This window comes from Prionailurus viverrinus, chromosome B3 (genome assembly GCF_022837055.1).
Source record: "Prionailurus viverrinus isolate Anna chromosome B3, UM_Priviv_1.0, whole genome shotgun sequence".
Classification (NCBI taxonomy): Eukaryota; Metazoa; Chordata; class Mammalia; order Carnivora; family Felidae; genus Prionailurus; species Prionailurus viverrinus.
This window is the reverse complement of record NC_062566.1, coordinates 66,263,076-66,282,526: the sequence shown is the minus strand read 5'-3', so window position 1 is coordinate 66,282,526 and position 19,451 is coordinate 66,263,076. Positions and strand designations below refer to the sequence as shown.

Here is a 19,451-nt window from a genome sequence, read left to right as displayed (position 1 = left end):
CGGACGCTTAACCAACTGAGCCATCCAGGTGCCCCTCCATGCACATTTATATAACAAGTCCCGTGAATGGTACATAAAAAGCATAAGAATACAAGAATCACCGAACATGGCAGAGAAAGAATATCTACACAAAAGCTCTTTGAGAAAGTACATAATCTACATACAAGCAAAGTGCTATAGCAACATTAAGAAAGAAATTTCAACTTTTAAGCCTCTAGGAAGGCTTTTAGAGGAGGTGGCATTTGCACTAGAATAGATTATCTGTGAAGGTCATCAGAAAATGAACATAGGGGCACCTGGGTGGCTTAGTCGGTTGAGTGTTTGGCTTCGGCTCAAGGTCATGATCTTGTGGTCCATGAGCCCTATGTTGGGCTCTATGCTGACAGCTCAGAGCCTGGAGCCTACTTCGGATTCTGTGTCTCCCTCTCTCTCTTTGCACCTCCCCTGCACTCGCTCTCTCTCTCTCTCTCTCTCTCTCTCAGAAATAAACATTTTTAAAAAAGAAAATGAATATCAAGTGTTTATCAGCTTGACAAATGTTGAATAGTCTGGTTTTGGCTAGAGACTAGCAAGTGATATATATATACACCATAATATATGGTTGTCTGTCATGCTAAGGACTTTAAATTTTACTATCTTTTTTCACTTCAAGGAGTGATGAGATGTTACAAGTGGGAGAGGGAGGTCCAGGAAAAAGTAAGTTTATAACTTGGAAGAACAGTGGCAGTTTCATAGTGAAGAAAGGTTTAAAGGGAAAAAGAGCTGAACTGAGTAGAAAAATTTTGAGCTGTGGTCTGAGATGGCTGTGTAATGTCCACAACCAACAAACTGTCAGGAATATGTGTGGATTACTGGTGTGTAGTGAGAAATGGTGCTGCAAAATTAAAGGTCATCACACAGAGGCGGATGGAATGCTCAAGGAGGAGAGGGAACAAAATGAAGAGAGAAAGATATGAACATAAAGTAAGAGAAAAAGCGAATAAGATGTATAGAAGGGGAAGGAACAAATCTGGAAATCTAGGCCAGGTCCTCAGTGGAAATCTATTTGTAAGGGGCAGTGCGTGGATGAAGGAATAAAAATATAAATTAAATAGTTAAATAATAAATTAAGACTATTTATTAAAATAGTAAAAAATTCCAAGAGGAATTCCAGGGGTTGTCTCACTTAAGAGTATAACAAAATTAGTTATCATAACCAGGTCTTTAAAAATATTTGATAAATAAAATTTTCCTTATTGTGGTAGCAAAAGGCATAATTGAGTGTAGTAAGGTCTGAATAGGTAGAAAAGCAACAAAAGAAGGTAGAAGAATTAGGAAATTTTTTTCCTTGTTTTTGAGGAGGGGGCTTATTTCTCTGATGGTTCACACTGAACCCTTTGTCAGTAGATGTAAAGATAAAATGACAGTGGGAGAGACCACAAGGGCAAGCTAAAAATGGCTTAACTCAGTGATTCTGAACTCAAGGTGACTCTTGCCCTCCCTGATATTTGGCAATGTCTAGATACATTTTGATCATCACAACAGTGAAGTACGTGCTACTGGCATCTAGTGGGTAAGACCAAGGATGCTACTAAACATCTTACAGTGTACAGGACATCTTCATAACAATTATTCAAACCCAAATGTCAATGGTGCCCAGGTGGAGAAATTTGGCTTAAGTGAAGAACTAATATTTCATAGTAGGTGGAAAGATAAGAATCAAGAGCATTTATTGAGGAGCTCTTCAATTGTAACAGAGTTACACAGTTATGGGTTACACAGTATGGGTTTCCTATCATTCAGATTTAAAACTGTATAATGCAGAGTCAGAGAGAGTTAGCCCTGAAGTCAAAGATCTGGGTTCAAGTGCTAGTTCTTGACTTTCCAGATATAACTCTAGACAAGTTACTTATCATCTCTATTACTCTGATTTCTTACTGCAAAATGGGATTAAGTGTGTTTATCATGTAATATGGGAAAATACAATTAGTCTGCATAAATTGTGTGGAGATTACTAAATCCTTGTTTTTCTCCTCTATAGCTCCATAATAATAAAACCTTTCCCTCAGGTCTGGTGTACAGATCACTTGATATAAACACAAACCTCTAACTCAACAGATGCTACCAACAGGTTTTCAACAAATCCAAGCTTTCTTTTCCATTCCTTTTCAGATAAAAAATTTTTACTCATCACTAAAAAAATCTACCTCATTTGTTAATTTATAAATAAGACATCCATAAACATTTTCATTAGGTAGAGTTCATTTTACATAACAAACCCATATGGATTGTTTATGGATTGTTTATGGATTGTTCTTGCTCAAGAACACTTTATTTTAGAAATGGGGAAACAAAGAGTCACATACAGGATAAGGAAATAACATAACTTACAGTATATTTCAGAATCTTCTCAACTATTGCTCTCATATATTATAAATACTAATTATTACTAATTCATTCATTAAATTTTTATGAATCATCTTAAACTTTTGCTCTAAATCCATACCCCACAAAAATGTCTATCTGAAATGTGGACCAAATGTATTGCTCTGAATATTCTAGTGAGTACAGGAAATGATTCTGTACTTGAGGGTTTTCCTGTATGGAATGTAATTACATTGTAGGAGTGGAAAGTTTTTAGTTTTCCCTCCTAGGTTCTTTGGCTGATAATTAAATTGATGTACGACAGCTTAACAGGAGAAAAGCAAATTTAACTTTTATGTATGAGAGACCCATAAAAAGTATAAGACTCAAAGAAGTGACCAAAGCAGGAAGCTTTCATACCTTTTAGACAAAGAAACAATAAATATATGAGGAATTGACATGACAAAGGGCTTTGGGCTTGAGGTATTAAATTAGTGAAGAAGTAATAATGTTTGTTTATAGGAGCCTTTTTAGCCTTTAACTCCCTATGTCTGGTGATAAGGATAACTTCTACCCTCTTGGTGTATCGGAGATTTCACATGGGAGATTTATCTCCTTTCAGGGGAAGAAAGGAAGGTCAGAGTGTTCTTGCACTGGCTATTTCTCAAATAACATTAACTCAAAATAATCAATATGCCAAAGTGGTATACTTCAGGCTGATATAGTCATCCATCTAAATGAGCAGCTATATTGACGAAAGGATACAAAGTTTCAGATATTCAGAATGAATAAGAATGAATATTCAGAATGAATCTAATGTACAGCATGGTGACTTTAGCTAATAATACCGCATCATATACTTGGAATTTGCTGAGAGTAGATCTTAATTGTCCTCACAAACAAAACAAAAAAACAAAAACAAAAACGGTAACTATGTGAGGTAACAGACATGTTAGTTTGTGTTAATCATCGCACATAACTCAATAAAGCTGGTGGGAAAAAATGAAAGACTTGGGATATGAAAATGAAAGATTTAGGGACTTAGACTGATTTTATGTATGAAATAAACAGGAAGTGAAAGCTATTTTTGCTTTCATGTGGGGCTAAGATTTCATCATGCTCAAGTTCCTTACTAAAACTGGTCAAATTAATTGTCAGAACTAATACGATTTCCTAAAATAGAACTTCTTGAAATTTTTTCCAGTTCAATGAAATTAGATTTATATGCAGGGCTGTGTCTTTACCAAAAAAAAAAAAAAAAAAAAAGAGAGAGATTGAGAAAGAGACGTGGATTTAAGCTAATTATTGGGATTAGTCTGATTCCAAACAAAATATATTTTTAGGAGCATGGGACATTTATAACTCAATAATTTTTCTCTCTGTGCAAAACATCCTAAAACAACTATTCTTTCATTAATTATAAAAAAGTATTAATAAGGTCACGGATAATAATAAGCAGGGAAACATAAGTTGGCCTAAATCCAATTTTTTTCTCGTTGTATTGAGAAATAAGTGACATATATCACTGCATAAATTTAAGGTATACAGCGTGATGGTTTGATTTACGTATTTTGAAATGATTATCAAAATAGGTTTAGTTAATACCCATTATCTTACTCACATACAATAGAAAGAAAAGAAAAAAGATTCTTCTTGTGATGAACTTTTAGGATCTCTTAACAATTTCCTGGCCTAAACCTAATTTTGACCAGCAAAGGCAATGTATAAAGAAAATTCAGGCACTGCTTCTAAATAAGCAAGTAGAAATGAGTTTTAATTAAGGTAAAGTTATAATATGCATTTTAAGAAGGTACACAGATGAACAACTGATAGACTGGATTAACTAGAGACCCAGATAATATATAACAGTTATCTCCTTAGTAGGAATTATCTAAATTGCATATGATTCCCAGGATAGCAGTAACATAAAATTTTGTTAATTTGGGGGTATTTAACATATTAACAACATTTACCATATTATAATTACTTTGATAGCAAAATGTCAGAAGCTATTATCTTTACATTTCAAAGCCTGTAAGGTAGGCATTTTTACCACCTCCTGTCTTTTTTGAAATGTAGAATTAAAGCTCAGAAAAAATAGTCTAAAGTCAATCAGTGTGACTTTACATTACACAATAAACACGAAGCCATGAATATCTCTTGGAGAGTTAAAGAGATTACAACTTAAAAAGATTACAACTAAGGATGGAAAACGACCACAAGAACCACAGATGTAAATTGTTTTTGCCAATCAACAAAGCCTATGCAATTGGTTTTAAGTCACTCCTCTTGTGATCACGAGTAAGCTCATGGGTAAGCTTTTTTACTACTGTTTAGCATTATTAAGACTATCCAAAACTAAAGGGGTTCTAATGATATAAAATTATTTAGCATTGTTTAGACATTGCCCTAAGCTCCTTGCTACTTTCCAGATATATTTTTGTGATCCCTTCAAAATTTTTTATTTAGCAAATGCACACTATATCTGGGATCTCAGAATCCTTTGCATTAAAAGTCTATGGCTCATAATTCTGATCCTTTCCTATTTCCCCTTCCTTAGGGCTGTTCCAAAGCCTGTGTGCAGCCTGGATCCATGGATAAGGTCAATTCTTCAGTGGTGTCTGAATTTGTATTGCTGGGACTCTGTAGTTCTCAGGATCTCCAACTTTTCTTTTTTGTTTTCTTCTCTGTGTTATATGTGGTTATTGTGCTGGGAAACCTTCTCATCATCATGACAGTAACCTCTGATAATAACCTGCACTCCCCCATGTACTTCCTCCTGGGAAACCTGTCCTTTGTGGACATCTGTCAGGCTTCTTTTGCTACCCCTAAGATGATTGCAGATTTTTTGAGTGAACACAAGACCATCTCCTTCAGTGGCTGCATAGCCCAGATTTTCTTCATTCACCTTTTTACTGGAGGAGAGATGGTACTACTTGTCTCCATGGCCTATGACAGATATGTAGCTATATGCAAACCCCTACACTATGTAGTCATCATGAGCCGAAGGACGTGCAGTTTCCTGGTAATGGTCTCCTGGGCTGTGGGCTTGGTGCACACATTAAGCCAGTTATCATTTACTGTAAACCTGCCTTTTTGTGGACCCAATGTTGTAGACAGCTTTTTTTGTGACCTTCCTCGAGTGACCAAACTTGCCTGCCTGGACTCTTATACTGTTGAAATACTAATTGTAGTCAATAGTGGAATTCTTTCACTAAGTACTTTCTCTCTCTTGGTTGTCTCTTACATCATTATTCTTGTCACCGTCTGGTTTAAGTCTTCTGCTGCAATGGCCAAGGCATTTTCAACACTGGCTGCCCATATAACCGTGGTAATATTGTTCTTTGGACCTTGCATCTTTATCTATGTGTGGCCCTTTACCACTTACCCTGTGGATAAACTTCTAGCCATATTTTACACCATTTTCACTCCCATTCTAAACCCCATTATTTACACACTAAGGAACAGGGATATGAAGGCTGCCATGAGGAAGATTATGACCTCTTACCTGAGGCCCAAGAAAATTTCTGAAATGCCACTAGTAGTGAGGAATTTTCTTTATTAAGACAAATGTCCTTCAAATTCCTCCAATCAGTACTCTATCTATAAATATTTTCAATATGTTCTTGTGGTATATTTCAACTATGGTGGAAGTGATAAAGAAGAAGATATAGAGAGAATATGATTGATATTAACAAGTCTTTTCCCAGCTATTACCTAAGCAAAAGCTAAATATAAAAAAATAAGGAAAAATATATCATGATTACTGGTTCTGAAAATAAAATATAGAATGATGAAAGGTGAACAGTATCAGTGCTTTCACTGCTTTAGTTGCAGGTAAATATGATGGAAAAAGGGGGAGTACCTGCTTATTTGGTCAGTATAATTCTTGGGGGACATAAAATTAGATGCTTCCTGATCTTATCAATTTCCTAAATTATATACCTATATACAATCTATATTGATGAATAGTATTCAGGAACCTGAAACTGAATTTTCCCAACCAAAAGATAGCCATTTCATAGATTTAAGTGTGAAGACTCAAGAGGAGATTCTTAGATTATGAAATCCCTCTGCTAATGTCAATTATGCCCATCCCATATTGTTTTCCAATAACCAATGATACTTTAAAATGAATTATACAAGGGCTCCTGGGTGGCTCAGTTGAACATCCGACTTCTGCTCAGGTCATTATCTCATGGTGTGTGGGTTTCAGCCCTGAGTTGGGCTCTGTGCTGACAGCTTGGAGCCTGAGCCTGCTTCCGATTCTGTGTCTCCCTCACTCTCTGCCTCTTCCTCACTTATGCTCTCAAAAATAAACATTAAAAATTTTTTTTAATGAATTGTACATAATCAGGGGCTTGCATCTCAAATATTTCATTTTATGGTCTACGATCAGTTAAGGTAATTTCAGTTTCCTCTGCAATTACAAGTTGCAGAAAAGACAGAATTTTTATTTTTTTTATTTTTTTATTTTTTTTTCAATGTTTATTTATTTTTGGGACAGAGAGAGACAGAGCATGAACGGGGGAGGGGCAGAGAGAGAGGGAGACACAGAATCTGAAACAGGCTCCAGGCTCTGAGCCATCAGCCCAGAGCCCGAGGCGGGGCGCGAACTCACGGAGAATTCACGGACCGCGAGATCGTGACCTGGCTGAAGTCGGACGCTTAACCGACTGGGCCACCCAGGCGCCCCAAAAGACAGAATTTTTAAAGCTGAACTACTTCGTGACTGACTTTTTACTTTGTGCTATAAGTAGTTGTATAACAGTTCTTGCATTTGGAGCAGGCATGGAGTTCTTAGTGACAATGAATCAATGTTAAACATACAACCCAACTGCAATCTGGACCGCCCCTCACCACCCCACCCACCCCCACCCCCCGCCAAGACCTCTGGATCTCTACCCTGAACTCTAAAGACCATTAGATTTATTTATTAATGGTGAAGTTTTTACTTTCCCTAACTCCTCAATTCATAAAAAGTAATCAAACACAAACATCACTCTCTCCTTTATGCCAAGAATGAAAATGCTACGTTTGCTTTTTGCTGTTTGCTTTATCTTCCCAATTCCATTTCATCTTCTTCGAACCCAACTGTAATAGAGCATCGTTTAGTAAAATACTGAAAAAATCTTGAGAATTTTCTCTTCTTCCATCCCACTCAATTTTTAGTCTCTCCATAGCATTCTAGTGCTTCTGAGACCTGATATTCTTTGCTATTTTCTACTCTCAAAGTTTACCTTCCAATAAGGTAGCTTACCAGTAATTTACATTTCAGTGCTAATATAAATCTACCAGTTATGTCTTAAAGGAAAAAATACACATTCATTTTTTTCTAATTTTAGGATATAATTCCATCAACAGGAAGAGAGGAGAGTTAGCCGATTAGATCTGAAAAAAGAGCAGAAAGAAGAGATCTTATCAATGTTTCCTGACTCTGTACCATACAGGCTGCCTTTTACTCTATTCAGGGAACAAGGTCCAGCCTTATGATTCATCTTCTTATTGAATAAAGGATTATGTAATATATGATTTTTTTTGTACTAATCAGCCTGTAGTACCAAAGTATGGGGGAGGCAGAATTCATTACAAAGCTTATTAATTTCATTTTTTTTGCAATGCTAGGTGGTTTGATTACTCTAATATGAAATTAAGCTGTCTTGCTTGGTATTTTATAAACATGTTATGCTAAATATAGTAAACAATGAGAATCAATATGCTAAGAAATTTAAAAGTATGTAATCTGCTTAACTACACCAGTTATTAGCTATTCAGTACTCATTATTTGACTATGAGATTCTTTTGAAAATATGATGAATATTGTAGTTCTCCTTTGCAAACAAAGCATAAACACTTAAACATAAGATTCCATGTAATGTTTTACTTCAGAAATTAATTTCATTTTTTTGAATCAAATATAAACAGAATTTTAAAAAATTATTTCCTTTTTTACTTCTAGGATATTTTTGTAAAATTAATAAATTTTTACTAAAATAATATAAAACTTGTGTAAGTAATTTTAATTTTGTTCAGTTGTTCATTTTAATGGGAAGACGGTTGTCAGTTTAAATAAAAATACTTTGTAAAGTGATATTTAACAGGGAAAATTATATGCTGTCTATGATATTGAATTAATCCTGAATTTTTATCTTAATGGAGTCCTTCAAATATAATAAGTATTAAGAAATGGAGTCTGCACTCTCATAGCTAACATTTACAGACAAGGAAATGTTTGAGTCAAAGAACTCCAAATTCTTCCAAAGTTTTTGAGTTTTTTTCACATGGCATCACTTACATTGCTTATGAATGAACAAATTATTTTTTTAAGGTCTCATTCAAGAAAAGTTGATGTGCCATGCATATTTCAGTGAAGTTCCTCAAAAGAATGCCTGGAAAGCCAACAGATTTTCTTGTAATAGAGAAAAACATATTTATTCTTAATTCTTGGTATAATCTCATGGCAAGCTGGATATTCAAAGTCCTACATTTTGAATGTTGATGAAATTGACTACTTAGACACAATTTCAGAGCTGTTAGAAGGATTTCTAGCCAATGCATGCCAGGAAAAAGAACAATGGTCACAACAACGTGTGGTGTTTCCTCTCACCAAAAAAGTAGCAAGAGCGGATACGTTGCTGAAAATAAAATACTCTATTTAATAAAGAGAAATGTATTTTTTCCTTGGTGTATTTCTTGACAAAGAAGCTCTATCAATGACCAACTTGTTGCCTCTTGACATGAAGTCCACCATTCACTGGCCTGCTTTGTGATACCAGACCTGGACTCAAACCTTTCTCCTTTGTCATGAGAGGATGCTGGATGAACATGACAGAAGGAAGAGGCTTCTCTTCCCACTTCCAGTATGCTTAATTTCTTTCTCCTACAGTGCAGCTGCCATGGGCCACTCAGTGGCACTCAACCTCCAGCAAGTTTTGTTGCCAGTCTCAGTCTTAAATTTCCTGCACCTCATTCGTTCCAACTGTGGACCACTTCTGGCACATGGCAATCTGGGGAACTTCTCATCCAGGAGGCCTATTCATATGCTCTCCAGAGTTCTGAAACCACCCTTGGGGAAGGGATCCCCCTTCCAAATTTATTCCTTTTTTGAGGTCTCTCCTTCAGCCTTAGTGCAATTTGGAGTTCTGTCTTACCCTCTTTGGTAATCTCTATTACCAGTTACTAAGTCTTCATATTCAGTATTCCCTGTTCAAATTACCAGTGTGGTTTCTGTTTCCTAACTGAACTCTGATATAGAAAAACGTAAGTATTTTGAAGATACTGAAAACTCAGAAGCGTCTAAAAGTGGTTCATAAAATATGACATATAATGAGGAAAGTCAGGAGCTGGCTGAACCAAAAAAGTGTTGGCAGTTTTATCTGTTTATATACTGAAGTGAAATTCATCTATAACATACTGCAAAATATGAAAAATCCTAGCACCAAGAAGTGGATAATATCATTTGCAAACTCACTGTTTAAATTTATTTTCTCTCATTTAAGACAACAAACACTAACCTCATAAAAATTAAAACAAAATAGAAATGCATTCTCTGCCCAAAGCCAATGAGACTATTTCCATTGATTAAATAAAGGTTTTTGTTTGTTTTTCCTCAATCATTCGTGGATTTTTTTATGTGATAAGCAATTTTGTGGAGTGCTAATGAGAGAAAATAGATAACTCAAGTGTATAGAACACTTATTCCTTAAAGTCTGTATTAAAGTTTTAATCATCAGTCTGCTTTTCACAAAAAGATCCTACTGAAGAAAAGATAAAGCTGCTTGTTATCTTTACCATGAAGCACTTAAGACCACTGCCAAGGCAGAAGCAGCACCACTTTGTGTTATTACATTTGTGTGTCATACATTCAATGACAAAAACAAAAAAATAAAGCCAAAGAGTTCAATGACTTTAATAAACTTTTTTCCATAAAATATTTCAAATTATTCTAGTTCCAATAAAACAAAGAGAGAAATTCATAATACTAAAACCAATGTATTTTCAATTTACTTTCTAACAGCTATTCAAGGTAAATAGCATAATATTTCAGCTGGAAATGAGACATTTAGTACAATAGAATCCCATGAATCCCCTGTTATATTTTGTTTAAAACAAATCTTAATATAATTTAGTAATAAACTTTTTTTCATACACATATTTCAAAATGGTAAGACAATTCAAAGTATTTTTTTTTCTGTCTGGTTCACAGATATCTGTAGACTTTTCCTCTACTACCGAGAAACTGAGAAATAAATTCAACTATAAAAAAGTGGTGAAATACATGTATATTTTAGAAATGTGAAAATAACATTTGTACTGCTTGTCAAAAGACTTGGATTTGAGCACTGACTACAATACTATTACATGACCTTGAGCAGGTGACGTGCTTTTGCTCAGGTCACCTTCTTAAAATCTTTCTATTCTTATCCATTACTCTCAGGACAAAGGGAAAAAAATCCTCATTAACCTGGTTAATAAGGCTTTTGGCTCTCTACTCATATCACTGTGCTAACCCCACACCCTCATTTGATTAATATATTTCTCCCTGACAGAACTAAACTCCACGAGAATAGGGACTGTGTCTATGGTAATGAATATATTCCTAAAGGGTTTTTTGTAACATGAACATTTTAAATAGTAGGGAGATGATACCAAAAGCTAGGGAAGACCTGTTTGTTCCCTCCACTTTCAGAATGTAAATTACTTCTGCTATGTGTATGAGCAAAACTTCAGACAAGGAATAGAAATTTAATGCATAGCTCAGAGGGTATTTAAAGGAGTTGATGTGATGTAACAGACTCTGGAGAGAAAACAATATGGCCAGTGGGAAGTGGACCTCAAGATGCTAGCTTAGGATAAGAGGTGAAGAAATTTTAGTTCCATTAAAATCTAAATACATTAAAATCTTGGTTTGCAAGGATAATTCATTCCAGAAACAAGCTTGTAATCCAAAGCACTTGTATATCAAAGCAAATTTCCCTACAAGATATAATGGAAAATCAGATGATTCATTCCACAACCCAAAAAGATTCATATAAAAATGATTACAATACTGTAATACAAAATAATAAAGAAACAACAGATGTTGGCTAGTATGTGGAGACATGGGAACCCTCTTACACTGTTGGTGAGAATGCAAACTGGTACAGCCACTCTGGAAAACAGTGTGGAAGTTCCAAAAATTAAAAACAGAACTACTTTACAACCCAGCAATAGCACTACTAGCAATTTATCCAAAGGATACAGGAGTGCTGATTCATAGGGGCACATATACCCCAATGTTTACAGCAGTGCTATCAACAATAGCCAAATTATGGAAAGAGCCTAAATGTCCATCAACTGATGAACGGATAAAGAAGATGCGGTTTCTATATATTATGGAATAACATATAGAATAATATATTCTATTGCCATTCCAATAATATATTCCATATATTCATTGCTTGACAATGAGAAATCTTGCCATTTGCAACAATGTGGATGGAAATGGAGGGTATTATGCTAAATGAAGTCAGTCAGTCAGAGAAAGACAAGTATCATATGTTTTTACTCTTATGTGGAATTTGAGAAACGTAATAGAAGACCATGGGGGAAGGGAAGGGGAAAAATAGTTTCAAACAGAGGGAGGCAAACCATAAGAGACTCTTATATACAGAGAACAAACTGAGGATTTATGATGGGGGCTCGGGAGAGGGTAGAATGGATGATGGGCATTGAGGAGGGCACTTGTTGGGATGAGCACTGGGTGTTGTAAGAAAGGGATGAATCATGGGAATCTACTCCCGAAGCCAAGAGCACACTGTATACATTGTATGTAAGCTAACTTGACAATAAATTATATTATAAAAAAAAGAAAAAGAAACAATTAACCTGCACTTACCTTTGAAAACCTTCATGGCTGGTGTCAGGAAGACAAAAGAGAAGAAGGTTATTGTGTAGGATGACTTTCACTATCGCTAGCAGAATCACTGCTATCTTTTGGCTCAATGGAATCTTTTTCTGCATGGGGGCCATTGTGTACACTTGCATGGATGTTGACTACAGTAAACTAGTAATAAATTATTGTCATATACTGTATTTAATGTAACTGGAAATAAGGCAGATGAGGAAAGGGTCTATATCTGCAGGCAGCCTGACCTAGAATGAAGCACAGTATTCCTAAGGTTACTCTTGTATGGAAAAGCAAAGGACTGTCCATAGGTGCTTTGAAGTGACAAAAAATACACTAGTGCCAGTTGTGGGCACCTTCCAACGTTCTGAAAAATCACTGATTTCTGCCAAGCACTGTGGCCAGAGACTGAGCATGTGAGAATGGGAGACAATCATCCACAATCCTGCAGTGAATGAGCGAGTGAGAGGAGAGGAGAGGAGAGGAGAGGAGAGGAGAGGAGAGGAGAGGAGAGGAGAGGAGAGGAGAGGAGAGGAGAACAGAGGAGAGAAAAACCACTGGATCAGTTGTGATCATGTGACATTCAGCATCACATATTACTCATATTGCAAAACATTGTTTATCGAATTAAAATTTATTACAAATGCTTGCTCATCTTGTGGGACACTCATAGAAGAAGTTATTCACAGTTCAAGGCTTTACTGTAATTAGAAATAATTTGATTCAAGTTAGCCATAGGGTAAAAGGAAAGCATTAGCAGTACAATCTCTAAAAATGCAGAGTAACAGAAACCTTCAGGAGAAACATGAAGTGCAAGGCACTTCAAGATGGTCCTTAGAAGATCGAAAAGGGAGAGAACAATCTGAAAGCAGAGTCAAGATACAGTATTTTGCCATAAGTATTTTACTTTTTTGTCAAGAGCTACATTTCATCATAAATATTTTTCTTTGGAGAAGATCCTTGCTATATAATATGCTGTATTTTCAATATCCTGAAATTCCAATATAAATTTTTCTCAGGACCTAATACACGAAGGATACCATGAAGTACTGAAATGCCAATAAAAAGCTGAAGAAATCTTAACTCTGTTTTGTGATAGCATTCTCACAATTAAAGAAAAAAAATAGCAGTCACTCCCTAACCCTCTGAAACATTTACAGTTGACTCATTTCTATACTGGCTCTCCTACTTTGTCACAATATAGTCCTTAGGGAACTTAATGGTCCTGGTAATCTATACATAATAGTTCACTATATTGAAAGCATGTAGTGATCAGACCTGTGAGCAGAAAGTGACATAAAACAAGGGTAAGAGATAATCCCTAACATTTCAGGGATCAGCCAAATCATTCAGGTTTCAAGGGTTCGAATACTCTGGGACATGCTATATAATCCCCTCATGGACATACAAGACATGTAATTTTGCTTTGTACTTCTTACAACTGATAAAGACATACACTGCTTGCAGGCTCAATGTATATTGGAAGCAGCATAAAGTTGCTTTGTAGACACTACTTTGATACAATTTTAGCTTGACTCACACAGGATTTCCAGTTTTCAATAAATTCTTGTACTAAGTCCAGTTTTGAGTGCAAGCTTCCTTGCTACTCAGACTATATAAACCAGGAAAAGCAGAAAGAGAGGTATGGATGATACATAAGAACATTTTGGGGACGCCTGGGTAGCTCAATTAAGCATCTGACTTCAGCTCAGGTCATGATCTTGTAATTTGTGGGTTTGAGCCATGCATCAGGCTCTGTGCTGACAGCTCAGAACCTGGAGCCTGCTTCACACTCTGTGTCTCCCTCTCTCTGTCTCTCTCTTTGCTCATGCTCTGTCTCTCTCTCTCTCAAAAATAAATATTAAAAAAATTAAAAAAAGAACATTTGGTAAATCTTTTGGTAAAGTCACTTAGAAGAATGACAATACTAACCCCTAGGATCCTAGAAAAGAAGCCCTGCATCCTGCAGCAGAGAACTACACACTGACTGAAAAGCAAATCCTAGCATGCTACAGGACCTGTCAGAGACTGAGTTCCTAACCACGGGTTCTCAAGTGACTATGACACTAACACTGCTCATCTTGAACAAGTATTAACAAGTCACTATTTCTAGCTGTCAAGGCAGCAAGCCATCATGTATTGTAACCAGTACATCTGGGAACGGGCTGAAATAGGTATAAAAGCATAAATAATCAGCACCATGAAATAGTCCAGAATTCTATATTACCTATTTCTGTTTCATCAATGCCTTTACTTCAGATCAGTGTTATGGCTTTATAGAAGGGTTCTATAAGTAGTTTGACTCTATCTTGATGCAAGCCAAAAAATGGACTACTGTGGCATTCTAGCCCACTCAGATGACTCTAACAGAAACTGCTGAGGGAAAATTCTGTTCCTGGGAAGAGCCAGAAACATTTCATTCAATTATCAAATTTGGGATGGAGAAGTGGTCCTAAGTAAAAATAAATATGAATTCCTGGACAGTGAAAAATAGTTTTGCTTGTTTGTTTAGGGGTTTTGAAAGATCAAAATTGGAAAACATGGGAGAGAAAAATGAGGACAGATCTATGGGAGTAAGCACAAAGTGTGTGGATTTCTGCATTTCATATCAATTCCCATCTGAGACCAAAACCATGGAATCCCTTTTATCAAGGTTAGTTCCCAATACCTGATCAGCAGAAAGGACTGATCCAGAAAACCTGTTAAGGTGTCATTCCTCAGTAAGACCACATCCATTTAGTGGCAAGTCAACTACATTACACCCCTTCCTCCAAGCAGGGCATAGTGATTTGTCCTTATTGGGACTGACTCTTACTCCAGATATGGGTTTTCCTTCTCTGCCTGGGATCCCTCGTCTAGGACATTATCCTAGGAGTATCCTTTCGTTAGCTTCTTAAACAGATAAAATAAAAAATGATAAATATTTTCTTAAAAATAAATATTTTTGAAAGAAGTTACTTTATATTATATTTAGATTTGATTTAGAGACACTAATTTTTTGTCAACACTGATTCTCTCTAATCAATAAAAGACCCATGCCTCCCTATATCTTTTATTCCTTTCATATTTTCACTGTTTTAAAATTTTCATCATGTGAGACCTGTGAATTTATGATTAAATTTTTCCAGATACTTTATATTTTATCTTTTGTTTCTGCTCTGAGTGGAAACTGTCCTTCATTGTATTTTATTTGCAATTTTATAAAGTTGTTCTTAGGGGCATTTGGTTGACTGAGTCAGGAGAGCATGCAACTCTCAATCTCGAGGTCATGAGTTCGAGCCCTACTTTGGGCATGGAGCCTACTTAAAGTTTTGCTCATTAAAATGCATTTTTTAAATTATTTTGAAAATCATACTTTTACCAAATATTCAAGATATAAATGCATAGAAAGTAAAACTTTAAAATATTTCCTAAACTTACTATTATGTATATAGTAAATATATTTCGCCAGAGCTTATACTTTTAAAAATATTTACATTAGTAAATCACGTTAACTCCCTTTTATACATTTCTTTACCCATATCATTTTCTTTCCAGTCCAGAATTTGTATTACTAAGACATTTTAAAACTTTTTTCATAAGTTTGTCCATATTTTTGTTTTGGTTTATAAAAATGAACACAAAATTATTTTATCAATATCTGTTTTGACATGTTTTATAATCTCACACATATTCAGATACAAAAAGTTAATATACAAAAATAATTGTAATAATTGAATATATTCCATTACATCAAAAAATTATATTGCTTCACTCTTAAATTCATAGGTATGTAAGTTTTTTCCAGTATCACCTCTTTCAATCAATGCTGCAATACCACTGTTCATACATCACTAGGTACGTGAACATTTTACTAGGGTTTACACACACACACACACACACACACACACACACACACACAGTGCCTATGTGCTAAGTTATAGGGAAACTTATTTTCAATTTCCTTCTTTAAAGAGGACCACTTGAAACACATCTACATTGCAACTTTTGGAAATCTAGAAAACTTAATATGTAAATAAAGTTGGAAAGACTGGTGACATATTTTTAGGGAGAAAGAAAAGATTTGTCATGGAAAAGAAATGACATCACCTTCAAATATTTGAAAAACCGTCATGTTGAAGTGAGAATATTTTGTTCTATTAAACTACTAATGGTAGAACCACTTGTGCACTTTAACAATAGATGGAACTGTCTTGGGAAGTAGGGAGTTCCTTATGATTAGAGGAAATCACCTTGATTTATTTTATTCTGAGAGAGGGAGAGTGAGCGAGCATTGGGAAGAGAGGCAGAGAGAGAGAATCTTAAGCAGGTTCCATGCTCAGTGTGGAGTCTGACGTGGGGCTTGATCCCACAACCTGGAATCATGACCTGACTGAAATCAAGAGTTGGATTCTCCACTGGCTGAGACACCCAGGCACCCCAAAACTGATTATTTTAACAGAAAGTTCATGGTTGAAAAACCAATTGCTGGCTGGTTGTCGGTGAAAATCTAATAATATTTTGCTTTCCTAGGTACCAAATAGTTGGTTAAAACAAAACACACCTTTTTTTCTTTTCCCTTTCAGGAAAGGTAATTTTGTAAAACATAATTACTCCCACTGCAGGGTGACAACAGATTTCTAACAGTAATTTCTCACTTCCCCAGTGAAATGAGTTTCCTAGAATGAGGAAGAAGGCTTTATATTGCCTTAACTTAGGAGACTGTAATTGTATGGTCCAGGAGCAGAGGAGGAGCCTCACTGCCTCAGGGCACAGCCTGAAGGGCTTGCTTCTGCTCAGCTTAGTGCAGAGACCAAGTTAAAATGCCTCAAGAATATATTGCACATATTTTCTGTATGAAGACTCAAAAGAAAGTGGGAAGCTAAGAAACTAACTGTGGGACACAAAATTTGGAGAAAATAAGGAAGAACTAAAGGACTGGGAGAAATCATTAAAGTGTAAATACTTCACATGCATTTGATCATTGTGTTTAGACTAACTGATTTGTAAATTGTCTTCTAGATGCAAAATCAACAACTGGAAGATAGCAAAGGAAAGGTTATTGTGGTCTCAAACTGGAAACTCTACCTAGAAGAGGGAAATGCCTGCTCTCCACTTCTTTGTTAATTTCCCTCTGCATTGGCTTAAGGTAGCTCTGATTAACAGGGTCAGCATCTGATAAACAAAGGGAGGTATGCCATAACCATTATCTGTCCTTTCTCTGCTCCTCTCATGCTTTCTATTCAGAGAATATTTAGCCATTTGTTAAGCAATTATTTATTGACCAAAGGAATAGATATACAAAGTAGGTAAGTAAGGGTTAACCCTTATTGCTTTTTGCTGCTAGGCTTACAGGTAATCAACTATTATAAAACAAAATAATGAAAAGAAAAATTATGCATGTTTAACAGTTTTAAGGGCAAAGAGAGAGGGAGACACAGAATCTGAAGCAGCCTCCAGATTCTGAGCTGTCAGCACAGACCCCAATGCACGGCTTGAACTCAGGAACTGCAGGGTCATGACCTAAGCTGAAGTGGCACACTCAATAGACTGAGCCACCCAGGTGCCCCTGATGTAATATCATTTTCTATATATCAAACTTTATATTACATCAGGAATGGGGAATTATCTGTTTATTTTGTGATCTGAAAACATTTTATCTCTGAAGTATACCAGCAATGAAAAAGTGAATGACTCATTAATGGAGAAGATTCTGGGTGTTCTGTGCATAGTACAAGGAATTCTGGGTGACTTGTATAAACTTCACATTTCCATATTATAACTCTGCACTTAAGAATTTTATAGATGGGAACGCCTGGGTGGCTCAGTCAGTTGGGCGTCTGACTTCGGTCAGGTCATGATCTCACCGATGTAAGTTTGGGCTCCACCACGGGCTCTGTGCTGACAGCTCAGAGCCTGGAGCCTGCTTGAGATTCTGTGTGTCCCTCTCTCTCTCTACCCCTCCCCCACTCACGCTCTGTCTCTGTCTCTGAAAAGTAAATAAAAAACCTTAAAAAAATAAAAAAAAAAGACTTTTATAGATGAGAAAAGCCTTGGAAATAGTCTAGTTCTATCTTCTAAGGTCAGTCACACAACTAGTAAGTGGTGTATGTTATTTACCTTTTCTTTTTAAAAATATTTTTTCATGTTTTATTTTGAGAGAGAGAGAAAGAGAGAGCACAAGCAGGGGGAGGCAGACAGAGAGGGAGAGAGAGAATTACAAACAGGCTCCACACTGTCAGCATAGAGCCTGATGTGGGGCTCAAACCCACAAACTGTAAGATCATGAACTGAGCCACTCAGGTGCCCTATTATTTATCTTTTCTAATGAGGATCTATCTTAAGTGTCAAGAAGAAAATGAGGTATAACAGTGAACCTGGTTTACTCCACTTGGATTAAGAAAATCAGTAAATTAGAATAGAAAGGATTTTCCAGTTGGTTCCTGTATTTTGGAAAATGACAAATCTTATCATTCATTAGATATTAGAAACATGGAATTTACAGAAAATTTCATTTTCAGAAAATCTTTTTTCAAAGATAAAATGATCTTTAAAATTTGTATTAATACCACTAACTTCATCTAACATGTGTTAACATGAAGCTTTCCCCATCTCTTCCTCCTCCTCCACCTCCTCCTCCTTCCTTTCACTTTTTATTGTTATCTTACTAAATTAACATAATATTTGGCAGGCTTTACACAATGACTCAAACACTGTAAGAAGTTCCTCATGGCATCACCTTAAACATTTTAATCTTATCGTTTTTTAAAAATTATTAACTGTAGTTCTTTGGAATTTTAGGTCTTAGGTCTTTAGGTCCTTTTCCTTTCTAATGTTTATTTTCCTTCTTCTCTACACTTTACATTGTAAATATATGATCAGACATGTGAGCACTGTCTCCATCTTTCCACATGGAGATAAAAATCCCATAATAGAAGTTCATATGAAGGTCAGTTCATGCCTTATTTGTCTGTTTATATTCTTGAGTAATTTAAGTTATGGCATTATTCTTAAAACTAGATATCGTAATTCAACTGCAAAGATGGAAATCTGCGAAAGGGTAGGATTTAGTGCTTCAGCAACCGTAATGAAAACTTGTAACAGTTTAAACATTTTTAAATTGATATGTTTACCTGTATAATTTTGCTTTTAAAGTTTTAAATATTTATTATATTAGATATCTGTCTGTCTATCTATCTATCTATCTATCTGTCTATCTATCTATCTATCCATGGGAAAATAC

The 19,451-nt window shown here is 35.6% G+C and overlaps 1 protein-coding gene across 1 annotated transcript; it reads left to right on the top strand.

The window, feature by feature from the left end:
- Positions 1–4,936: 4,936 nt before the first annotated feature.
- On the top strand, positions 4,937–5,908 carry LOC125168269 (olfactory receptor 4K5). The gene has a single exon (XM_047863276.1). The coding sequence runs from the start codon at positions 4,937–4,939 to the stop codon at positions 5,906–5,908; it is 972 nt and encodes a 323-aa protein (XP_047719232.1).
- The last annotated feature ends 13,543 nt before the right edge of the window (positions 5,909–19,451 follow it).

Excerpts from the sequence above, each read along its gene's own strand:
- LOC125168269 (XM_047863276.1), top strand. The coding sequence starts at position 4,937 with ATGGATAAGGTCAATTCTTCAGTGGTGTCTGAATTTGTATTGCTGGGA.